General features: G+C 37.3%; 1 protein-coding gene across 4 annotated transcripts in view; it reads right to left on the reverse strand.

The window, feature by feature from the left end:
* RAP1GDS1 (Rap1 GTPase-GDP dissociation stimulator 1) overlaps positions 1 to 23,989 on the reverse strand; it is a 90,755-nt gene that overhangs the window by 55,492 nt on the left and 11,274 nt on the right. For all 4 annotated transcript variants that reach the window (XM_082282463.1, XM_082282467.1, XM_082282464.1 and 1 more), the window contains exon 2: positions 3,155 to 3,262. In XM_082282463.1, coding sequence (XP_082138589.1) covers positions 3,155 to 3,262 — 108 coding nt within the window. The remainder of the gene's footprint in view (positions 1 to 3,154; positions 3,263 to 23,989) is intronic.

Raw genomic sequence — 23,989 nt, forward strand, 5'->3', positions numbered from 1 at the left:
TGCTGGTGACAGACAAGAACTAAAATATCTGCATAAATAGGAATATTTATTGGAAATAAATAGGAATATATATTGGAAATATACATTTCCAAACAATGCCTCCTAAGGAAACCATCTGTGCAGGATTTTCAGATGATTTTTCAGACCCAGATCTCAGATGTGGAGAACTATGCAATTTTCTCCTAGACAAACTGTAGTTAAAACAATTTGAATTTGGCTTGCCAAATATTTGCCAGCAGTTATCACACTCAGCTGAATATTTGCCTCACCCTCCTGTAGTATAGCATACATGTGTGCATGCACCTTAATTTGACTGGTGTGAAAAATGGCAGAATAGCTCCTAAAGTCAGGCAGGAGGTATCACGTTCCAGGGTATTACACCTGTCTAGGATTATCAACAGATCAGCTTTGAGAAGGAGAGTGAAAACCAAAAGAAAACACAGCAGGTTGCATAGAAAGAAACAAAAAGTTACAATATTCATCATAACTTTGTCATCTCTTTCTATACCGCAGAAAATATGAGAAGAAAGTAATGTTTTAACATAATGAAGATTTAAAGGATTGTATGCAGAGTAAATGGAACTATAATTTTCACTGTATTCTTAGAGACTAGAGAATTTAACTGACATTTCTGCAGCAGCCACAAGCCTATGTTGCATGCAGATAGCAATTAAAAACAGTGTAATGGTCACTGAAACATTCATGTGTACATGCAGTATGCAAAACTGAAGCTGTCCTTTGCTGAAAATCTCAGTTTGTTGTAGTAACATGGGGTTTAACTACTGATTTTGGCTGGCAGTAGATGGGAGTGGGTTGCATTAGCATATTAGTAATGTACTAAATTTTATATAAGATAAAATAATATTTTTATCTTAATGCAGTGAATAAAACTTTAATTTCTGTGATTTACAATACTACCATGAACTCCCAACAAAATCATAGCGCTATAAAATTCTCTTAAAATATTCCTTGCATGGCTTTTTTTCTCTCACACTAATATGATGATTTACTGAGCTATAATCTAAATGTATACTTCCTTAATTTAATCATACACATGGAAATATGCTAAAAGAGAGCACAAAAATTATTTGCAAAATATTATTTAAATTATCTCTACATTACAATTAACAGGTACTTTAATATAAACAATTTTTTCATTTCTAATTATTCTTGTATAATTATTTATACACAGACACAAAGGTACAGTGTATCTCATAACGAGGTATCATGAATATGGTAATATACCCTGTAACTAAAAATCAATCAGTCAAATCCATATTAAGATGTTAACTGGATGGATGAGAGCTATGAAAAGGTGTTTAGAAAGCTGCTTCTGTATCTATTTGTTGAATCAATCTATTATATGCAATTTACCTCAGTTTCTGAAGTCTTTTGAATGTACTGCTGTTCTCATAAAATTATCTCAAGCCAGAAGTCTGTTCCCCAGATCATCAGACAACCTTGAGAACTAAATCCTGTTGTCCAAAGAAACGTGGCAAAACTTAGGTATGGAAGCGTCCAGTTCCCTTGAAACAGAATTGATATTCTAGTTCCTAAATTACCAGCAAACTGTTTAAAAAACCTGTCCTATCTGATCCATCTAATTTTCAGTGCATTATTTTAGTTGCCCTCAATCTTGGGCAAATGTAAGTATGTGCAGATATATATCATGCAGCAGCTCAGCTGCATATCCATGTTACTAACTTAGACACAAAAATCATGGGAAACTGTGGAGAGAATAAATTTTCTAGAACTACCCCAAAGACAGAGGTCAAAATCCTAATAATCTGTTTATCTGATATGGCAGCTATAAATCTACAAAAGAAAATATTTTGGAAGGAAGAGCAAAGCCCTAGACTGAGACAGAAGAGAGTCATCTGGTTGTACAGAAGCATCAGTACGTTTGATGTTGTGCTGGTTTGTTACATCAGTAAAATTATTTTGCATCTGCCAGACTTCTTCTGTGACACAGCTGTGTCACCTTCATAGGCAAAAATAGCAAAGTCTGCTATTTACACAAGTAAGTTGCCACTTTTCATACGATCTTTTTAGTACTTATTGTTTAAGCATTAGACTTAAAAGTAGTGGAAATAAATCCAATTGGAGGTTGGATTAAAGTATTGGATATACCTTATAAATAAATCCATAATAAAAATGATTTAGCATCTTCAAGAAATGGTTTATCTAAACCCCAAAGATTTTATTACGTTCTGGCTGATATAGCCTTCTAAAATAATGAGAATTAAAACCAGACTACTATTAAAGTAGACACTGTTATAATTCATTTTTGACTTGATCTGGATGGTGCTTGTACTCAGTTGTGAAAAACCTCATTAAGTATTTTACACCAACTAATCCAAAAGGCTTTGATTTGTAAAGTACCATCATGTGAAAAAAACCCAAGACCTAGTAATAGTATGTACTAGTGTATTGCTATTTCCAAAGAACTAACTCTTTTTTAAATAAATAATTTTCAATCATGGCTTGTACCTATCCTGAGAAGTTTTTCAACCTGAAACTGTACACATTTTTCTTCTGGCATGATCTGAAGCACTAAGAAAGTTAAACTCAGAAAAGTCTTATAAACTGTCATCTTCATTTACCTTATCTTTCTGTCTACTGGGAGTGGGGACAAGCATTCTAAAGTTTGTGGTGAAAATGGCATCTTGTTCCATTCTGATATTATTTTCACCATAATATATATCAAACTTGGACCATCTTTGGATATCCAGCCTAGTTCTGCTAACTGAAACTCCTGGAATGAAGAAATCTGTGATCAGAAGTGTGAGGAGAAATACATTACAAAAGGGAAACTATGCTCTTTCAACCAGAATTAGCAAGCAGCTCCCTTATCGTTCCCCCCATCTTGTCAAGCTTTTCTCCATCTGTGTTCCTTTTTTCTTGAATAATCAATTCAAAAAATAATTGTGCTACTTCATCTTGGAAAAAGGAACGGACCACAGCTGTTCCAAATATTCAGATATTTACCTGTCATTGTGTTTGTTGCTACTAGAATGTTACAGACATATGGGTTAAAAACCCACAAAACTCAAGAGAGCCAATCTAGCAGCCTACTGCTTGAGTCAGTCTTTCTACCACATTTTAATTCGCTGATCTCATATGATTTAAAATTTGAAAGGTCCATACAACTTACTGTTTTGTGCCAGAGCTTGAAGCAGACAGTCCAAGCATCCCTCTAAGCTATCTGCTGTGCTGTCAGTGGATGTTATCTTCAGCTTTTTCAGGGCTTCACTTAAATTATCTGCTTGACAAAAGAAAAAAGAAAAAAAGAAATCAGTGTCCTCATCAATTGGGTAACAACACTATAGTCTTGAATGTAAATAGTTAGTATACAGTAAACAGTTCCTGTATCAATGAAGCAGACATGTATGGTCTGTGTTCTGAGGATACAAAAAGCCAGGAGTAAAAGGTTATTATTTTAATTATTATATTAAATTTCAAATTTATATATACATTTATCATTTTGCATCTGAGAACAGGATATCACAGCAGTTGCTTTATGAAATGCCACTGAACAGCAATTTATCCATCAGTATTTTCTCAGCCTTGCTGGTACAGAAAACCAGCAGCCATTTCTTTGCTTCTCCCCCTGTGCGTGGGAAAAAAATAGAACGGAAATAAGCATATCTTAATCTTCTTCATCAACAGAGGCAAAGTGATTGAAAATGCCAATTTCTGCATGCTGTGTAGGCTTCCATCTTGACTATTCACAGATGCCTAGTGCTAAGCTTACAGCCTTTTAAGAATTATGCCATTTTCCACCACAATGTTGCAAGCATCATTCTTAATATAAATTGTGTTAACTCTTTAAATTCAACTGAACCATAAAAACAGATGGCTTCCATTGTGGAAAGTTCCGTTGTGGATTTCAGGTAATTAACTCTTCCCTCTTTAAAAAAAACCCACCACCACCCAAATGCAAATGACACTACATCATTCTGAAAAGACACCTATCTTCCCAGTAAAGGCTGGGGTAGTATGATCGTGACCATTTTGAGGATTCTATCTACTCAAGTGCTGGCAGCTGCCGCCTGAGCCTCTGGTAAGCCCACTGATGACTAACCTCACTCTGAATGGACTATTCTTCTAAAAATGAGTGCTGATTCAGTTTCCATGCCAACTCTGACAGTAAGGAGAAAGTGTTACTCAAAACAAATAATGTTAAGTAGTGTCTCACTGTCTTTTATTCCCAGTGGCTGATCGAAGAGCCTTGACGCAAGCCCAACACAGCCATAGGTGGAGTTTCTTTTCAGTGCATCACTGGTATCTTCTGAGCCTGACTGGCAGCCAGTGCTGCCTTAGAGCTTCACACCAGCGTAGGAAGCCTCCTTCATAGGTGAGCTGGCACCTGCTGTGCTTTGCCTCCTCCTCACTTGCCTACATATGGGATGGTGCAAAGGAAAGGAGTGGAGACACAACAGGCATCTCATGAAGAGGGCAGAATCTCACTCCTGGAGCTGCTTTGCTTCTCAGCCAAAGCTGTGGCTTTTGTTCCACCTCCACTTTTTATTAGCATATGCTTTTGTAGTTCAATATCCCATAGAGATAAAGGTAAGATACTTAATTTTGAAGTGCTCAGTATTTATATATGAAATTGATTATATGTCTCTATGACGAGGCAGTTATTTTGTCTATTCAGTGATTAACATGTTCTTAGCAAAACTACTATAGCCAGGAGTGTCAGTAGTCCTAAATGCAGACAGCCAGCAGCATGCTGGCAACTCTGCAAAAGCCTTTTGGGCAACCACACTTGGTTGTGGCTCCTCGAGATCTTAAAAAGCTTCCTCCCTACTACCTCCTCACTATGCTGAACTGCCACCTTCTGGAACAAGCTATCAGGGAAAAAAAGCCTAAATTTTATTCCCCCTCATACATTACTCTCTAGTAGGGTTACTGCAGCACTTTTTTTGAATCACATTTAGCCTACATAAAGTTGAACATGCACTGCAAAGTCTCATTGCTTAAAAACATTATTCAGGAGGTACCAGTGTCAATTGTCACAGGTGTAGGGTACTCAATGACCAGCCCCAGTACTACAATTAACATTGTGCATTCCACCTCCTCTTATCCCTTCTTCACCTGCCTCCTTCTCATATTCTTCTCTTCAGTTTTCTGCTAATACAGCACTAATTATCTTCCCTCCTTACAGGCATCTCATCTCCTTGTATATTCACACACTTAACTTTGAAGCTATAGCAACACTTACAGTAAGAAGACTCAATCTACTATATATATAAAAAGCAAGGGTTCCTATAATCTGGGGAAAAAGAAAATGCAAAGATAAGAAATTCACTGTCACACCAGATTTTGCAGACTGTGAACTGAGGCTATTGTCAGAGAGCACACCCAGACTTTATTTCTCTCTTACATCCATCTTCTACTTCACTTGTGCTCAATAAACCCCAAGATCCCACTTATTATTTCATTCTTCTGAGCAGAGATGAGTGCTTTATATCAAATACTTGCTACTTCTTTCACCCCATGCCACATCAGAACCTGCAATAGTGTTAGGAAAGTCTCCCCAGTCTATTTTCCTACCTCTTCTTTCTGTTCAGTGCCATGGGAAGTTTTCCTTGGGAAACTCCACTATTCTAATACTACACAATTACAGATGATATGCAAAATTATGCATGTTGGGCAAAATTGTTCAAATGTGACTATCCAAATATTTCATTCCCTAGGACAAACAGCTCAATTTTTCATGGTACCAAGCATGTGCACATCCCACTGACATACACGGACATTTAACTGCAACTTTAGACACACTTCAACTATCAGTGGGCACTTGTGGTAATGGTACATATGTGGCCATACTACTTTTAAAATATCTTATGAAACTATGTTGCACCGTGTGCCAAATTGCCATTCCACTAGGTATACTTGGGTGCTGTGAGTATTTTTAAAATAACATAACAGTAGAGATTAATTTAGAAACCATATGCATAAAATGTGCTTTGAAAATAAATTACAATAATCCTTGATTTTCTAATAAGCCTACAACTCTAAACTTCTTGCAGCTTGATACTTAATCAAACTGTGCTAAAGAAGAAAACAAAATAGGAATACTGTAGAAACAACAGATCTCTTGACACAATGTCAGAAGGCCAAGAGCACAGAGGGAAGAAACCATCCTTCAAGAAAGAACTTATTTGCTCACTTTGGTTTTTTCTGTCCTAGTCCATCTCCTTTCTAAACTGACTTAATACCTTGAAAGAGACAGTTACTTCTGAAACCCAAGAATCTTGGACATGTGCAAACACATCTTCAGCAGATTCACAGGTTTGGTTATCTTTTTTTCTTTCTCGTCCTGAAAAGAACAAACCCTTATAGCCCGAGATGACATTGACAGGGATATTCAGAGAGAAGTGCTGTAGTGTTTCACCATATAATCACACAAGGCTTCCCGACTCCTGCTGTTTCACAGTTGTCCTAAACCCATCATTTAGGGAAGAAGCTGCAAACACTTCTCTTCCAACTACAAAACCCCCTGTTGTTTTCTTGTGATCATCTCCTGCTTACTTTTGTGTGTCTTCCTCTCCATCTACAGAGGCTGTTTCCAGGCTTGCTGCTGCACAGGCTAATCAGATTCTCGGCAATAAAACCCCATCGAATAAAAGCAATATAAGGAATTTTTTTGGCTGAGTATCCGAGAAACATGAATAGGTACATTTTGTCAACATGCAAGTCATGTGAAAGCTCACATTACTTAGGAAGATCTAAGGGGGCAAGATTACAATGGTAGAGGTAAAAATTGGCTAGTAATGTCCCTGTGGTACAGCTGATCAACAACGTGGTATCATGTTGTGTGTTTGTGAGGCATCAAGTCTGAAGTTCAACAAAAGTATCAACTATTTTGTTGATGACCCTAAGCAGGGAGTCTCTCATACTTACATCTGGCTTACCATATTGCTTTCAGAAAAATTAGTTATTTTATCCGGACAAAAAGCTCTGAATCCCACAGACCTTGATCCTATAGATCCTAATGTTACAAACTGGTAAGTTAGGAAGTAGAGTCTGCCAAGAGCTGTCACACCTGTCTGGCCCCTTCCACCTACGGTTGCATTTTGTTTTTACCAATAACTACTCCTGCACAAACACTCATAAAAATGAGGCAGTTTAAATACTTTGATTACCCACATTGCTTTTTGGTAGCACAGTATTACTACTATCTCTTGCAGCCTTTTGCTATCTCTCGTGCAGGCATTTTTATGGAGAAAATTAGTCAGAAACTAACATTAGTGAATGTTTTAATACCCCATTTCATTTCACTGTACTCTTTTTCTGAGAGCTTTTCTGTGACTCATTCCTATTTGCAGTCACTGATTTGTTTTATACAGAAGAACTGTTCTTTCATCTAGTAAAAATTTGGTAGTTGATCAGGGCCACAGAAGTGGTGGTTAAACTGCAAAAAGTTTGACAAGGAACCCAACAGTCTTTCTAGTAATGCAGCTTCTGAGGGTAAGAACCAACTCGCCAATTTTGCTCTAAGTCCACAGCATCTTCACCCAAATCACAGGAAAAGCCCTATTTCCAAGAGTGATGTTAATAAAATATTTAGAATGTCTTAGCTGAGTACTTAGACGGTCAGCTTTTGTCTAGACTGTTTTTCATGTAACATTTTTTCCAGTATAGATATTTTCTCTACAAAATTAAGACTTTGAACGTATCATTAACATTGACTGTATCTTTTGACTGACACTTTGTAGACTGTTGTTATTAAAGAGTCCATTACATTATACATGCAACTTAACAGATAAGGAATTCAAAATTAATAGATAATGGAATGAGACATACTGAAACATGCTGATCAGATAAAAAAAGAAGTTTGAGCAGTCCTGCTATTGCAGGGATGGTGGCTGTATTAACATCTGACCATTTGGAGTCTGTTCTACTGCCTTTCAGGAAACAATGAGATGTCAAACTGAGCAGAAGGAATGGTGCCATTTTATGGGTCTCCTTGTATTATAATAGCATAAATGTCTTGAAAATATAAGTGCATACATGCACATGGGCTAGACTGCAGAAACCACTTAATTTTCTTGTACAGACTTGAACTTACTAGAATTTCAGTCCAAACTAACCCATAGGGGCAACCCACCCCAGGTTCACCACTGTTGTTTTTGACAAAAAGTGTATTCTGAGGTGATATTTGAGAATCTGACACAAAGATCAGACACATAACCCATTTGGGTGAGATTTATATATTTGGCCTGAATTACTTTTTGCAGCAGAAAGCCCAGCAGCTGGTGACATCTGTAGCACAACTTTGGTCTTTAATGACCCCAGACGCTACTTCCCCAAAGAAAACAGAACACTGGCACAAAGTTATGAGAGCCCTTTAGCTTCCAGGATATTGAACAAGCTGGCAAAAATGTACAGGTCCCTTTTGAACCTATATAAACTGAGACACTTCCTCTTGGATAATTTTTCAGAAGATACCTACTCCCATACAAATGTTCACATTGACATGCAAAATACTCCAAATACAGAGTTTGAGGACAGAAGAATCTTGTTCTCACGTTTAGCCCATTGCAAAGAAATACTCCATCCCCTCCTGTCTTTGTAGCAGCTGCCCTCAAGTGCTCCCAAGTGTACAGTGTTTTCTGTCAAACCACCCAAACCCATCATTAGAGACAACTATTTGCTCCTAGCCCATCCAGGAAATTTTTAAACCTGGCATCTAATCAGGAGGTACCTATATGCTGTCAGAGGGCAGCAATGAAGAATTAGTTTTTGATTAGTAATGTCAGAAGACCTGGTACAGGCAGACAAGATCAACATTGTAATCAGGAAATAACTTTTTTGAAAAAAAAAAGAGGCCTGTTTCAGTCCTACCATGTTCATTGAGGTGGGTTAATGCTTTTTTACCAACAAATTTTCTAGTTCCAGGGATATAATGATGGATCATTAACTGCAGGGCTCCTTCTGCAACCTGTTTTTTACGTAGGTACATTTGCTCTACATTTCTAGCATAGTAACTAATTTTAATGAGAGTGTCTATTTTTGACAGCAGTTCAGCTGCTTCATTCTTAAACACTTTCTGAATCTTAGATATAGGCCATCTGGTCTTAGAGACTTGTTACTCTTTCATTTATCCACTTGCTTCTGCATCTGTTCTTCTGACATGGGGCTTCATTTTTATTACCTGAAAGTACTGACACACAATGACTCACTGCCACCTGAGCACTAAACTACCTAATTAGTTTTGGTAATTATCAGGTCAGCCTATACACACAAACAGCTACTTAGTCAATCTGTATTGAAAATCAGGATAAAAACCTAAACACAGGGGCATCAGCCAGCAGTTGGTACACTTGGAATCTCTTGCCAATGCAGAATTTTCTGTTTGCTTTTTATTCCCCCCCGGAGGACATTTGATATCTTTGAAACTAATTTCATGTATTATTTTTACTGTAGTCTCAGACAAACAGCAGATTCTAATATAAAAAATATATTTACACTATGGCAAGGTACATGGATCTGTAGCTGTTACTATTGGCTTCTGCTCGTTAATGATCCTCTATTACTTAAATCATGACTTGCAAAGGCTGGACTGTAAGAATGACATTTCAGAAGATTTTGCAGAACCTTGGAAGATTTTTTTCTCTTTCCTAGGAAAACGTGGTACAGATTTAGGTATCTTTATATTTCATAATTAAACACTGCAGATCTGGAATTATCTTAAGTTCTAAAGAAACCAACCAAAATTCAGTGAAATCAACATAACTTTACTGCTTTAAAAAAAGTCCTAGAAGATTTTGCTTAAAATCAGTCCTAGAAGAATTAAACAGATTTTTTTCATTTAATAGAAAATGCTTGATAAAGGGAATCTGTAGTGGATCAATTTCATTTAAAAAATCACCTAATGATAGAAAAAGGAATAATTTCAAATAATTAGGCTCTCAGTTTATGGAAAGACCTTTTCTGGTACTCCATTACTAGCAGTAGTTGGAAAAACCATCAAGATGGCTACCAATTTGTAAAGAATTACAAATTAACTGACAAGACTGTATTTGCACATTGTATTTTTGTATAGCTTTTTTCCTCCAGGTGCCTGATCTTCACTGAGTCATATTACCAAAATGGTTTTAAACAACACACAGAGTTCCAGAATTAAATCAACCCACATATATTTCACCATGTAAAATATTTACCATACAATACAGTGCATGCCAGGATGTACACATGAAGAACACTGTTTTATCCAAGGGACACCTCTCTCTTTCAGGACAAATGTTCTGTCAAAGAACAGCTGAATGTCTTCTCATATCCTCCTTCTTGGCAAGTGGTTCTCCTTTTATTTACCAGATACTACGAAAAAATGCAGGATTGCTTCCTTTCTCACTGGCAATTATAAAGTTACTATCATTACATTATGTCATCATGCTTCAAAGATATGAATGTGCTTGCTTTCAGAAGGCATTTATAAAGTACAAGGGAAGGAATGCACTGTGTAAGTGAATGGGAGAACTGAAAATTTAGGGTTAAAAGTATCTGCGTGGGAAGTGGGGTTTCCAACATGAGATTTTCAGGTTCCAGAATTACTGCACACTCTGGATTCTCTAGGAGTCCTCAGATGCAGGTAGAGATTACACTCAGCACTTCTATAAAGCAGACCACAACACACCATGGGCAGGTATTGGGAAAGCGTCAGGTATCACATGGGGCAGAAGGGAATCCAGTTCTTCGTGGGAACACTCATCCATAAATGCTTCTCTATACATGCCCACCCCACTTAGTTTATGACACGGGTTCAAAGTACTGCAACATAAAAGGCAAGAGAAGGTCTCCTCTACCAGATTATTCTGGATTACTGCCCGCCCTATGCACAGAATGAAAAAAATTTAGTGGAGGAAAAACAACAGGACCAAAATGACTACTGTTACTTCAGATAATAGCTCAAACCTGTTTCTTGTTCATGCTAAAACAAAAACTCTTCAAGCAAATTAAAATGGACAGCCTAAAGTAGACACTTGGAATAGAATATAGCTCTTTCTGAAGAGTCAGTAAATGACTGAAACAGGATCTTGGAAAAAAAGGAGTAACCTTAATACAAATCAAATCTATCATTCCCTACAATGCTCTATTACATATAACCACCATATGGAGCAGTACAGAAGAGACAAGCTGCATGTCTGCATGTGTCTAAGCATGCACACACACACACGCAGCTAGCGGGACTTGCATCTCTCTACCGGCTCTTTTTTGATTTATTTTAGGTGGTTTATTATGTTCTTTTGTCTTCTTTTCCTTTTTTGCTCTTCCAGATAATTTCTGCCTGAAGCACTTTTAATCTAGTAAGAGTCACTTTGTCAAGCCAACACAGCAAGAACAGAGAACAGGTGCTAGAAAACAAACAGAAGAAAATCAAACTACACAAAACAGTACAGTCTCGAAACAGCACATTTAAAACTAAATGTATCAAGCTTTTTCAGCTTTATCTTTTCTTTGAGATCATCTTTGCTTACACTACTGTGTCTAACCTTTTCTGACTGTATCTACTCTAAAAGTCTTGATCCTAATGTGACTCAAGTTAGCTGACTAAAAATGCCAATCTAGACATTACACAAACAAATAAGAGGAAAACACCTTCCTAAAGAGCTTTTTAATTTTTAAAAAAATTTTTTCCCTTACTATATTAGAACACTGATTTCTTTTGTTGCATAATTTAACAAGGCTGCCATTTCTCTGCACTTTTTCCAAGTTCTATACAAAATATGGCTTATTAAGCAATAAAATAACCCATAGGTAATGCTAGTAGTTAGTCTGAGCGGACATTTGTAGGATATTACAATGTGGGACAACAATTTATACTTGAAGTATACATTCCGAATCAATCTAACAAGCTTACTTACTCTACTGTTAGCTTTTTGGATAAACAAGTTAAAATTACTTTTTCTTTTTACTGAGCCTAAAAATAAAAACAAATACATAAATAAATAAAAATCAGGCAATACAAAGGTAAGAATACAAAGTTCCAGGACTGAGAAAAATTCTCTTTGAGTTCAACAAGCTCTGGTTCTAGTCTTTGGCCTACCCTCTGCAAGAGAGTGCGTATCAACTGTACAATACGAGTACACAGTGCACTATCTGTCATAACTATACCTATGATACTAGCTTGAGTTACTGAACAAATACAGGATTTGATTCTGTATAAAGCCCTCAGGCACATCTTTCACCAGCAACAGTGAGAATTTTGTCTGGGTAAGATACCCAGGCTCAAAATTGGTACTGCTAGCTCTAATTGTAGGTCACATCAGTGTTCTTCTGTCAGATGTTATGAAATATTGATCTCTGACTACACAGCACTCTTCTAGCTATCATGAGTTCCCTGAAAACCTTAAATATGGAAACACACACCTGAAAGGAATAGGGTGAACCATGAGACCACAGAACGTTACAGATTTTGTTTCTTTTCTTTTAAGCTGTCTGGTTTGAAGGTCACAGAATCATGGGCTCATTAAAGCTGAAGAAGACCTCCAAGATCATCAGCTCCACCCTCTGACTGAACACCACCATGCCCACTAAAACATATTGAAAAGTGCCACATCCACTCATTTTCTTCCAGGGATGGTGACTTTACCACTTCTCTGGGGAGCCTTTTCTTGCTTCCAGTGAAGAAATTTTTCCTAATATCCAACCTGAGCCTCCTCAGGACAACTTGAGGCCACTTCCTCTTGTCCCAGTTACCTAGCAGAGGCCAACCCCCACCTTGCTACAACCTCCTTTCAGGGAGTTGTAGAGAGTGATATGGTCTCCTCATTCTTTTCTCCAGACTGAACAACCTCAGGTCCTTCAGCTGCTCCCTGTAGGACTAACGGTCATCCTGTGATTTACTGGAGACAATTGAGATTCTCGGTTTTCAGGTATTTCTTACTGACAATAAATAAATCCATGATGATGCCAGAAAAGGAGGAGTCACACAAATTCACATGGTCTTAATACATTTACCAGGATTCTTAAATGGAAATTTGACATCACTACTGTCAGTGGTTACTGATATCAGTAATTTTTTAATACTTTGTTATTTTTTGTTCTTTTTTATAAAATACACTCTTTAAGTCTATTTTTCAGAAAGCCTGCTTCTAAGTTCTGCTTTTAATATGACCACAAATTGTATATAAATTTGTGTATAAATTGTATATAAAAACGCCTTTCTGAAATTCATTAAAAAGTGTGATACCTAAATTACCATACATCTCATAACTCTTCTTATCTACCTTACAGAAATGACAACCTCTGAAGCAGTCTTCATCTTTGCATTAAGGGAAGGTATATGTGTAATTTTGTGTAGTAGGAAAGTACATCAAGCTTTCTGACACATCCTCTACAGGCGTTTCAAAAATAGTAAGTTAAGAAACAAAATCTCAGCCCTTGTCCTGCCGGCTGTTAATAAAATTCCATCTGGTCACTTAGGAGCTGTGCCAACATTACCACACAAAGAGCTTTTAAGCTGTTTGAATGTTCAAGAGTCATTTAACAGCTTTTTTATTTACCTTTTTTTTTTTGTCAAATATGCACCTAATAGTATACAGATGGCTAGGTTCTAACAAGTTTACTTGTATGCAATCTTGAAACTAACCTTGAAAATAAACTGCTGAGGTTTTGTTTTGGGGTGTTGCTTGGGTTGTACGTTTTTTCTAACATTTAGGATTGTTCAGTCTACTGCTGCTCCAAGTTCCTTATTAGGCAAATACAAAGTGAAAGTGAAAACTTGGTGCCTGGTTTTTCTAAAACAGCAAACATAGTAAGAATCTGCTCAGCCTGGTCAGAGCCAACAGAACGGGAGTAGGGAACAGGGAGCTGAAGTCTCAGTAGACAGCAAGCTAAAGAAATGTTCACTGACAAAAGTCTTCACAGGGAAAGAAATCCCAAGAACCACTGTGGGCAATGAGAGAGACTTCAGCAGCAGATGGAGACTATTCTCAGTGTATATTATCTGTGTATCTTTCAGTGCCAAAATCAGTTCTAGATTTATTCTCTCGACATTGTGATAAATGGTGTGTACTTAATACAGAAAAATAAATTTCACACTGTAATTTTTATTCAAATTTGTATTGGAAAACCAAAATTGGTTTGCAAAATAACCCCACCCCCATTAAAAAAAACCTTCTGAGTGACCTGATCTAGCTTCAAAGTTACCCAGCTTGTCACAGGAGGCTCTATTAGGTGATGTCCCCAGTGACTTCATTTTTTGTGTGAAGCTATTAGTCCATGTGATGAGCTTGTGAAAATCATAAACACATAACACTGAATTTGCTTGGCCTGGTCTATTGCCTTCAACTATCATTGTAATAGCCAAATTATCAGGGAGGATTCAAAATGTTGCAAGACTTGCTGGGGTAATGTTGGTCATTCACTTCTGCGTAATACTGACCCCAAAGGGACAGGTGAAACAACACTGAATGGTCCACCAGACTGTCAGCTCGAGGATCAATCATCTGGGATGTGAGAAATGCACAGTCAGACAAGAATGCTATTTCAGTTACAAGAAGTGGTTTAGCAATGCTCTCTCCTCATCCCTATCCCTCGACATCTTTTAACTGAATCAAGTATAAAATCTGTAAGTTAAGTGAATCAATTTGTATCTTAAATCTCTGTAGGATAAGCACTCAGTATACATGTAAGGGTCTAATTCTGTCACTATTTAATGATGGGTAACTGAGTAGTCTTACACATCTGCTTATGTGCAGATGACATGCAATGAGATAATAAAGGGAATAAACCAGTAAAAATATAGAGTATTTTTACTATTGTTTTAATGAATTTGTGGGCAATTCAACCAAATGAAGTTTTGGAAAGGATCTGACTAGAAAGATCTTAGCTTTGACTTTCTCTTTCAATTCTTTACTCTGGACTTAATTAAAACAAGCTACTCCAATCTTCAAAGCTATAACATATATAATTAGAACCCAAAGAGCAATCTACTACAGAAAATAAAATGGGTCTGAGCAGTGGAAAATAGAGATTAATCCAGGAAAAGCTGTGAAGATTTGAGGAAAGACTAGTATAGATCTAAGAACATAACGATGTTTCTACTTATATTCTGTGTGATGTATTTTTGTTTTCTTTAATGCTATATTTTTAAAGGTATCTTGGCACCTTAAATAAAGATGTAATTGAAATACATAATTTATGGAATCTCCTTTGTACTCCTGGTCTGAAATCTTAGATTTTGATCAGTTAATAACTTGAATTTCCTGGTCCTTTTCCAGGCAAAGAAATTGTCTTGTTTGTTGGACCTTCAAGCAGCTCATTTTAAATTCAAGGTTGATCAGAACACTCTAGCAACCCATTTTCTCCTAGTCCAGCTATCAACTTGAGTTTCTTTGTGGCAGCTGCTACCACAGCGTCTGGTGCTGAAAGAGCCCCCTTTGCATGTCAGCTCTGAGAGAAACCTTTCTGACGTCTGACACAGAACAGATATCAGATATTGAAAAGCTTGAGGGCTCACACAACACAGTTCAGTGAAACCTCAGCAAGGAAAGTAAGTATTTACCCTGATAGAATTATAAAGGTCATTTGTTTAACACAGAAATATAAATATAAAATAAATTTTAAAAGGTAGCAATTAAATTAGCTCAGTGGTTCCTAATTAAAAAGACATAAGGCATTCTCTTATGCAACAACACTCATGCAAGTTCCATTTTCCTTCTTGACAAGACACATATCCTAAACCAGATGATCTACTACACTCATCCCCGCAGCTATCTTTTTATGGAAACATACAGTTTCCCCCAGTTCTCTATCCCAGCAGAAGGCTGAATTGCAGCCTCTGCATCTTGTCAGACTGGGGGACTTCACAATGATGTTTCAAAGGGTACATATGCCTTAGATATGAAGTCATAATAGTTGTTTATGTTGGTCACAGAGGACTTCAAAATTTGTGTTTAATTTGGTTTTATTTATTTTTCCCCAAATTACCCAGAAAGTCCCTACTTTTAATTACAAACTACATGATAATTACAAGCCTATTTTTAATTACAAACATGCATGAAAGTTTTAGCCCTGAAAATACACTGAATTTGATGAGTATGTACAAATAAGTTCCTAATGGAAGTGACCTGCCATTTGTATTATTGTTAGGTTTTTAGTGAAAGTTTCTTAGAAACCGGTTGCCTGCAAATCTAATAAGTGCCTCTCAACCCTTTTATTTACAAACGTCTTACAATTAAACACTCATATGGTTGTAAGTACTTGTTTGCCTGCATTATCCTGCCTAACGCTACTTTCATCAAAGCATTTTTGTCCCAAGGAGGAAAGAGAGGAAAGACTATCAAATAAAAATGCACTTTTCCACCTGAACACACAACTGTTAAAACCTGTAATTGAAAAATTCCCTTTGACCACTGAAGGGCCAATAGACGTGTGACAGCCTCCTCATGCCTTGGAGAAAAAGGCTTTTAATGTTCTCTAATGTTGATGAAGGATACAAAGGAAATTAAGTCCGTTTTGGAAAGCCTTGCTTCTTGGCTGGTGAAATGCCACTAAATCCTGCAATTTAGCAGTTTAGCAAAAATTACTAAAATGACGCCAAATCAACAATATGCACTTTGTAGGCAGATTGCAGTGCCCACACATCACAAACTGAAGGCTACATTATCAGCATCATTTGTCTATAAGCTTTTAGGACCAAAATGTACTCTAGAGTTTTTAGTCTGCTTTTATAGATATCATGTATGGTTTTAAACCTGGTATTACTAAGATTAACAGACATCTGTGGTTAATCCTTCTAGAGATAAATAGCTGCCTATTAATGCAGTTATTTATTTTTACCTAGGAATCCATAGGGTATAGAGCATCAATAAAAACACTACAGTGATAGGATCAGCTCAGATCCTCTCTAAAGGAGAAGGATTCAACTGAGTTTTCATGTAAGACTGACATAAAAGCAGAATCAGATAGCAAAATTAAAATGGTGCACAAACTGCTCAATATAACCCTATTCTAAATAAAGATTTCCACAAAACCCACCAGTATTCTGCATGACTGCTGTAGTTACATTAACCTCTGCACAGCCTTTAAGAGCTTTATTTAGTAAAATTCATAGAAGAGTGACAATGCAGTAAACATGACACTGATGTTCTGAGGCAGCACATTACAGTACATGGGCACAGCTGGGTAAATCACAGTCTGAATGTTACAGCCCTCAAGTATTACTTCAAATCACTATGAAGAACATTGGAATGAGTGAGACAATGCAATAGGTATCCACTGAAAATATGGTTTTGAAAAGAGAAAATCTGACAGCGCAAATCAGGGCTAAAAATCTCCAAAAGAAAAGGCTACTTTCTATGTCTTAAATCTCAGAACTCTTAATTAAACTATTAATCCCCCATTCAATCAACTGTGTTTGGGCAACATCCCAAAAACAAGTGAAATGCTCCCAAGAGACACATATTTACAGGAAGCTCAATAAAAAAGGCAAGTAAGACTTTTTTTCTTTTCAAAAAGAACTATATCTTTTAAAGACAAAAGATTTCTGCAAAATGCCACTTGCTACATTAAATTGCAAGTCATTTGCTTCCCCCACAAGCAGGATCTGACTGTGTGCAAAGCGAAGGAGTGCTTTGCTTTCACCGCTTAATAACCATCCCTCAGACTAGGTAAAGAGTCATATTGACAGAAACTGAAAGGACTCGGGTTCTGCACACAATGTGCAGGTCTGAAGGATGAAGGGCAGATGGGAAGTACAAAGTCCTTGGGATACATTTCACAAGGGATGCAAGGATCTGCGTCAATTTGTTACAGCTGCATGTGCTATGTCCCCAAATCAAGAATGCCCACTGTACTCTCAGAGACATTTATCCCTCTGATGACCACGAACATCTTGACTGATCCTTAAATCACAGGGGAGGAAACAAATCAGCTTTATATGCAGAGATGACTGCAGGAAGCCTACCTCCCATGGACTCATTCACCAGACATCAGATTCTGGAGAAATATAACCTTTTTTCCTTTTAAGTTTCACATGCATTTTGCTTAAGCCCAAATCCAAAACTCTTAGTTCTCTCAGGCAGCTTAATAACCAAATTCATACATTAGTCTTATTGGTATCTCTGAGAGTATGGCTCTTCTAGGCCCTGTTTCAAATGTGCCCTGTACACACAGGCAACAAAGAAATATTTGGGAGAAAGATTCTAACACAAAGCACATGGCAAAAATGTGAAAGTGCCTTTTGCACATTAGTGTGAACATAAAAACAAACCAAGTGCTATTCTCTACCTGAAAGGATTTACACAAAATTTCTCCAAAACATACTCAAATCAGATTTTTGTATTTTTCATGTAAGCACTGAAACACCTCTTACTTCTTCTGTTGAGATATATTTCATATTGGATGGGGCTTGAGTAACCTGTTCTAGTGAAAAGTGTCCCTGCCCATGGCAGAGGGCTTGGAACTAGATGACCTTTGGTGTCCCTTCCAACCCAGCCAATTCTATAATTCTATATTAAACAGTCATTGCATAAAACAAATTAATAGTCACAGGAAAAAGTGCTGGAACTAAAACCCTTCACCTTTTAAAAAATATGCCTTAACTAACAGGCTATGAACACATACCACTATTAGGTCTTATATCCTGGTTGATTTGAGGGTACAGCTTCAATTTCAGGCAGAGGAAAAGCTCGGACTTTTGGAGCTCTTTGCTGCATAAACACGTGCCTGTCCCAAGGAAGGCAAAGGTGGTAACCCAGTTGTGTCTCTTCCTCCACTCTCATTTGAAAAGAAAAAAGGTTTCAAACTTTCTTAGAAAACAGGCAGGCATCCAGCTCTAAGAAATAATTTCAAGCACTGGGCTTAAGGCAGAAATCATGCTGATCAGAAAATGGCATGCATATTAATTACGGGTGATTTCCCACTGAGCTTGGTGGTTCATCCTATTCTGAATTCTCCAAGCACTTTTTATTTACACAGCCAGAACTCTTGGCTCAGGTTTCTGAATGCCACACTGGAAACCACCCCGAACACATGCATAATGCAGTCTGCCCCTAACCAGGCATCTCTACAGAAACTGCCACTGCAGTATTTCAGGATATTCATAGTATTTATTTTATACAGACTCTTAGGAGGACTGAGCTACTGATCAGCTGCCAGTCCTTTTGCCAATAGGAATGAAAGAAGCAGTGATACTTCAGAAGGAAGACAGAGAACAGCAGTCAAAACACAGCATGATTTTTTTGACCAGCTCCTGCATGTAGCGAGGATGTTGCAGCCTTTGGCATAACTGAGTGCACTTAGGAGTTATTTATGGACTGCTAAATAGTCAAGAGGTACTAAGAATCTTTGCAATGGTCTGTCAATAGTCTGAAAAACTTCAACAATGTGCCCTAGCCCATCCTCCACTTGGCATCTTGCACCAAACATTAAGGAACAGCACAATCCTTTCTATATCGTATGTTTAGTGTTTACACCAAGGAAATTTGTCTCGTTCAGCATATAAAACTCCCACAGATGCCAGCCACAAAGGGACCACAGTGGAGGTAAGAATCCCTCTCCTACTAAGTTTCATGGTTGTTTTCTTTTTCCTGAAACTTTATGTTCGCCATTATAATTGGTCCTTTGAAAGTGGAAGAAAGAGGAAGAAGAGAAAACAATAGTTCAGAAGTTGTCACACTTCTTTTACACAAGGGGTAAAAACTTAGAGATGTTTCATGGAGTAAATGTGCACATTATGCATTAGCCAAAAGCTGTTGTCAATTTTAATTACCGTAGATATGCTGATATTTTAATGAATAAAAGAAAAGGATGTTTCTGTATCAGCAAGCATAGAGCAAAGCAGCTTTGTTGCTGACCATATCCTATTTACTCCCAGAAGCTGCATATAAGAATAAAAATTTAAAAGAGTATTACCACGTGTAATATTCTTCCTTTCCATTTTATTAACACATAAAAGCATCACATGAAATGTTATTGAGATAATATTAATTAATGCAGTAATCAATTGATCCTTAAAGCAATATTTATCAGGAAAATTGATAATTCAGCAATACGAACAAGATTAAAAAAAAGAAGTCTTTCTCCTTCCTCATGTTGCTTTGAGCCAAGCAGCTAGGCACAATGAATAGTAGTTTGGTTACTGGTGATAATTTCAAATCTGAGATAAATCCAGCAGAAAGGACATGCTTAGTTCCTTCTATATCTCATCTAGGTATCAGAACTTCTCAGACTAAGCACTCCCGCAGTCTAAATCAGCACTTTCATGTGTAACCAGAGCCAGACTCCTCTATAGAAAAGAGTACAGGAAAGCCCAGAGAGAGGGAACTAAAAACTACTAGAGCTGAAAAATCTAAAATATCCTAGGAAACACATCTGGTCACCACCACCCTTTTCTACTGAAGTTTGTCTTGCCTGTGAATAGCATCCACTGTGATAATCTCTTGAAAAACAGTGCAGTTATGTCCCACTAGAGAAGTATTAAATGCCTCTATCAGAAGGAATTATTCTCTGATCTAGTTGAGCGGAACTTTTGATTGTCCTACAGGTCTACACCATAGGTGCTCTAGAAGGATAAAAACCAGAAGACACTACCAAGTAACTTTGCAAGGATAGATTCATCTGTCTTGTAAAAGCTTCATTTTGCTCCAGGTTGATAAAAATTTACTACCTAAGCTAAAAAAATAAATTAGTAATAATACACAAGTAAAACCACAATGTGTTGGGATAAATGAACCTAGTTTAGGTAGAGGCTTTTACCTCTCTAGTTAATAGAGATGTGGCCCATGACAGACAGACTATGGATATGACTGAACTGTGGGATTCAAGAGAGCTTGTAAGTGCATGTTCTGGCTCATCGTATTTCATGCCAGAGAAGGCTCAAGGTATGCACTCTCCTCTGCTTAGCTGGAAAGGAATACGGTCATGTCATAGAATCATAGAAACAGCACTGAAAGCTGTACTAAAATCCAAAAAGATTACATCAATGACATGTAGACAGAGCAGGAGATCAGTAGGGCTTTCATGAGAAAAGCTGGGAGATCTGGACCCATCCGTTTCTCGTTAATTGCTGCTGCAAGTCAATCTCAATGCATTTCTCATCAGCTAAATAAGTAATGTAGCACAGAAAGAGCTGAAATCCTATTTAGGCTACACCTGATAATCCATCTTTCATCCCCAGTGTGATTCGGCAGAATTAAGTCTGTCGGGTGTGTACAAACAAAGGTCTGCCATCCTCTAACCACTTGCATTAACTTGTAGTAACTTGTGTTCACTTGTAACTGTGGTCAGTATAGTGCACTAGCAGTAACTAAGCAACACTTCTATGGAATTTTTCAAGTATACAGACTTTAACTTTCCTGTATAAATAAATAGTTTTTGTATTTTACATATAATAAATAAATAAACTTTATTTTTCCTGGAGTTATCAAGAAGTCAAACATAAATCTACCAGCCTTATTCACACTGGCCAAACAGCAGATCTTGAGTATGCACTTTGTGCTTGAAACCAGTATAGCCTGAAGGCAGATATGCATTTGTAATCTTTGCAGACAACACTGAATCTGGAGGAACAGCTGGCATACCAAAGAGGAGTCCAGAGGCACTGTCCAGAAGCCTGGGGACTGGATCAACAAAACTCTCCTCAAGTTCAACAGGGGTAAGTGTCAAATTCTGCAGCTACAGCAGAATAACCCCAAGCACCAGTGCAGGCTGGGAACAGACTGCTGTGAAGATCTAGGGGTTACAGGGAATGCCAAGTAAAACATGAGGCAGCAGCATGTTCCCAAAGTAAATAAAGCAAACTATACTTTGGTTACATTAGGAGCGTGACCAGCAGATCGAGGCTCTGCTTGATGCCTGCAAGGATTTGTGTCTCCCCCAATTCCATGTCTGGTTCTGTGTGTACCAGAACAAGGACACTGAAAAACCGGGCAGAGCTATCAAGGTTGTCATGCTCTCACAACTCATGATGGGTAAGAGGTTGGGGGCCTCTTTAGTCTGGCAAAGAGGAGGCTAAGGGGGAAGCCTGAAACTACCTGAAGGGATGCTACAGAAACTAGAGAGGCTTCAAGTAGTAGCTAGACTAAGTCATAGCTGACCTGGTTCAACTGCCTCAAAATCCTTCCAAATGATGGTTCTGTATTTCTTCTACGATTCCATGAACCTGTTTCAAATTTCAGCTCAAAACACTTTCACTGTTTCTACCACAGTGTCTCCAAGTAGGATGTGCAGGTATGTCTAAGTCTTGCTGTGTCACAAATGTAACTGCTTGGTCCTTCTAAAAATTAGCAGAGCACAGACTGGAAAATTCCTCATCTGACTATTCCTGCTCTCTAACTTTCATTTAGCACATCTTTTCCTTTTCTTTCCGAACAGATTAAGTACCCTTTTGCCCTACGAAACAGGTAGCAGTTTGGAGCTCATGAAGAAAAGGTCTCAAACACAAGTAAAAATTCTCATTTTACATCTAAAATTATTTCACTTCACTTGCTAACAGACTGTTAATTTTTATTATGAGATTCTTCTATGGTACTTACTCAACAGTGTATGCAGTTTTGATACTGCCTGAACTCCCATGGATACAAAGGTGGACTGTGATTGTCAAGTACCAGGCAAGCTAAGTTGTACTACTGGGAAAAAGCAACTTGGTGACTATGATGTAAAATTATCTTGGCTTGGTAAGTCCCTCATATTACTCCAGAAGGATCTGAGCACAACTTTGAAGAACAGGGAAGAGGGACTCCCTTTCACTGTGGTCTTCAGTTGTAAAGGTAAAATAAAAGGAGCTTGAATGAGGCTTGATTTCTGTTACAATGTTTTAATATTGAGGGAAGATTACCTATTATTTACATATTTGAAGAGAAAAAGAATGCATTAAAAATGTGAATTCAGGTTTTAAAAAAAATCCTCAGAATTTGTGAGATGACAGTGTACATGAGACAAATGGAACATAAGTACCACAGAGGCTATTTTGTGAACTGTTTACTAGTAGAGTTGCAAAAGTATATTAACTCTCCACATTCCTATTAAAGCAAGCACTTAGGAACTTCACAGCTTATTAATTCTTAGGAGGTGATGCATATATAATGAAATAATACCTAGAAACTTTATATTTTGAGGTGAGTAAGGAGTTTTGGTCTGAACACAGGCCTTTGAAAATGCTGAATTAAACTCTAGCTGTCGTTATGAAACATTTTGCACCTTGATATCTTTTTAATGACACAATGTCACACTAGAAAACAACATTTTAGGAGAAAATGCTTTCATATGTATCAAACCAGTATTTCTTTTGCATGGCCTGCCTTTCATTTGTTATGTTGCTTGTTTACTTTCACATTTCAAAGTTCAAGGTAAAAATCTAGTTTTCACTTAATTTCTATTTCCTTATCTGGGTCAATCATGACCTTTTCCAATGTGCTAGCTTTAAATCCTGCACGAGAATGGGAGTAGAAAGAAAGACCACTTTTTACAATCCACTGTCTTGGTCTTGTTGTTTTCCCTTTTTTAAAGAAACAGATGGGAGGGGGCTAAATTTAAGCTTGGTTTTATTTACTTGCTCCACTTTTTATGGAATTAAACACTATCTTCACTCTTACAATTAAAAGGTTATTTAGATGAATTAATATTTATAGATACCTCTTCAGAGGACATTTTTTTTTAACAACAGCTGACTGCTCTTATCTTTTCAGCAGCTGTTTGTCACCCATTGCTGGCATGTCTACATTTTCTCTCTAATACACAAGAAGTCAGATTTTCTCATCTTTATCTGACAACATGATACACTGAAAGGACTTGTCATTTGAGAATACAAGTAATTCCCCTGTGCCACAAATTCTACAGTGTGCTAAACATCTGCAACTTTTTCTGACTCCCACAGATGTGAGTCACCGCAAAAAAAAAACCCCTGCGTCTGTAGATCACAAAGCCATTAATTCTACTAAACCATGATGGGTATTTAAACATGAAACTTCACCAAGTCATTTCAAATATGAAGGCACCACGTGCCATTTTATTATGCATCACTTTATTACCT

The sequence above is a fragment of the Coloeus monedula genome (genome assembly GCF_965178545.1).
Source record: "Coloeus monedula genome assembly, chromosome: 5".
Lineage (NCBI taxonomy): Eukaryota > Metazoa > Chordata > Aves > Passeriformes > Corvidae > Coloeus > Coloeus monedula.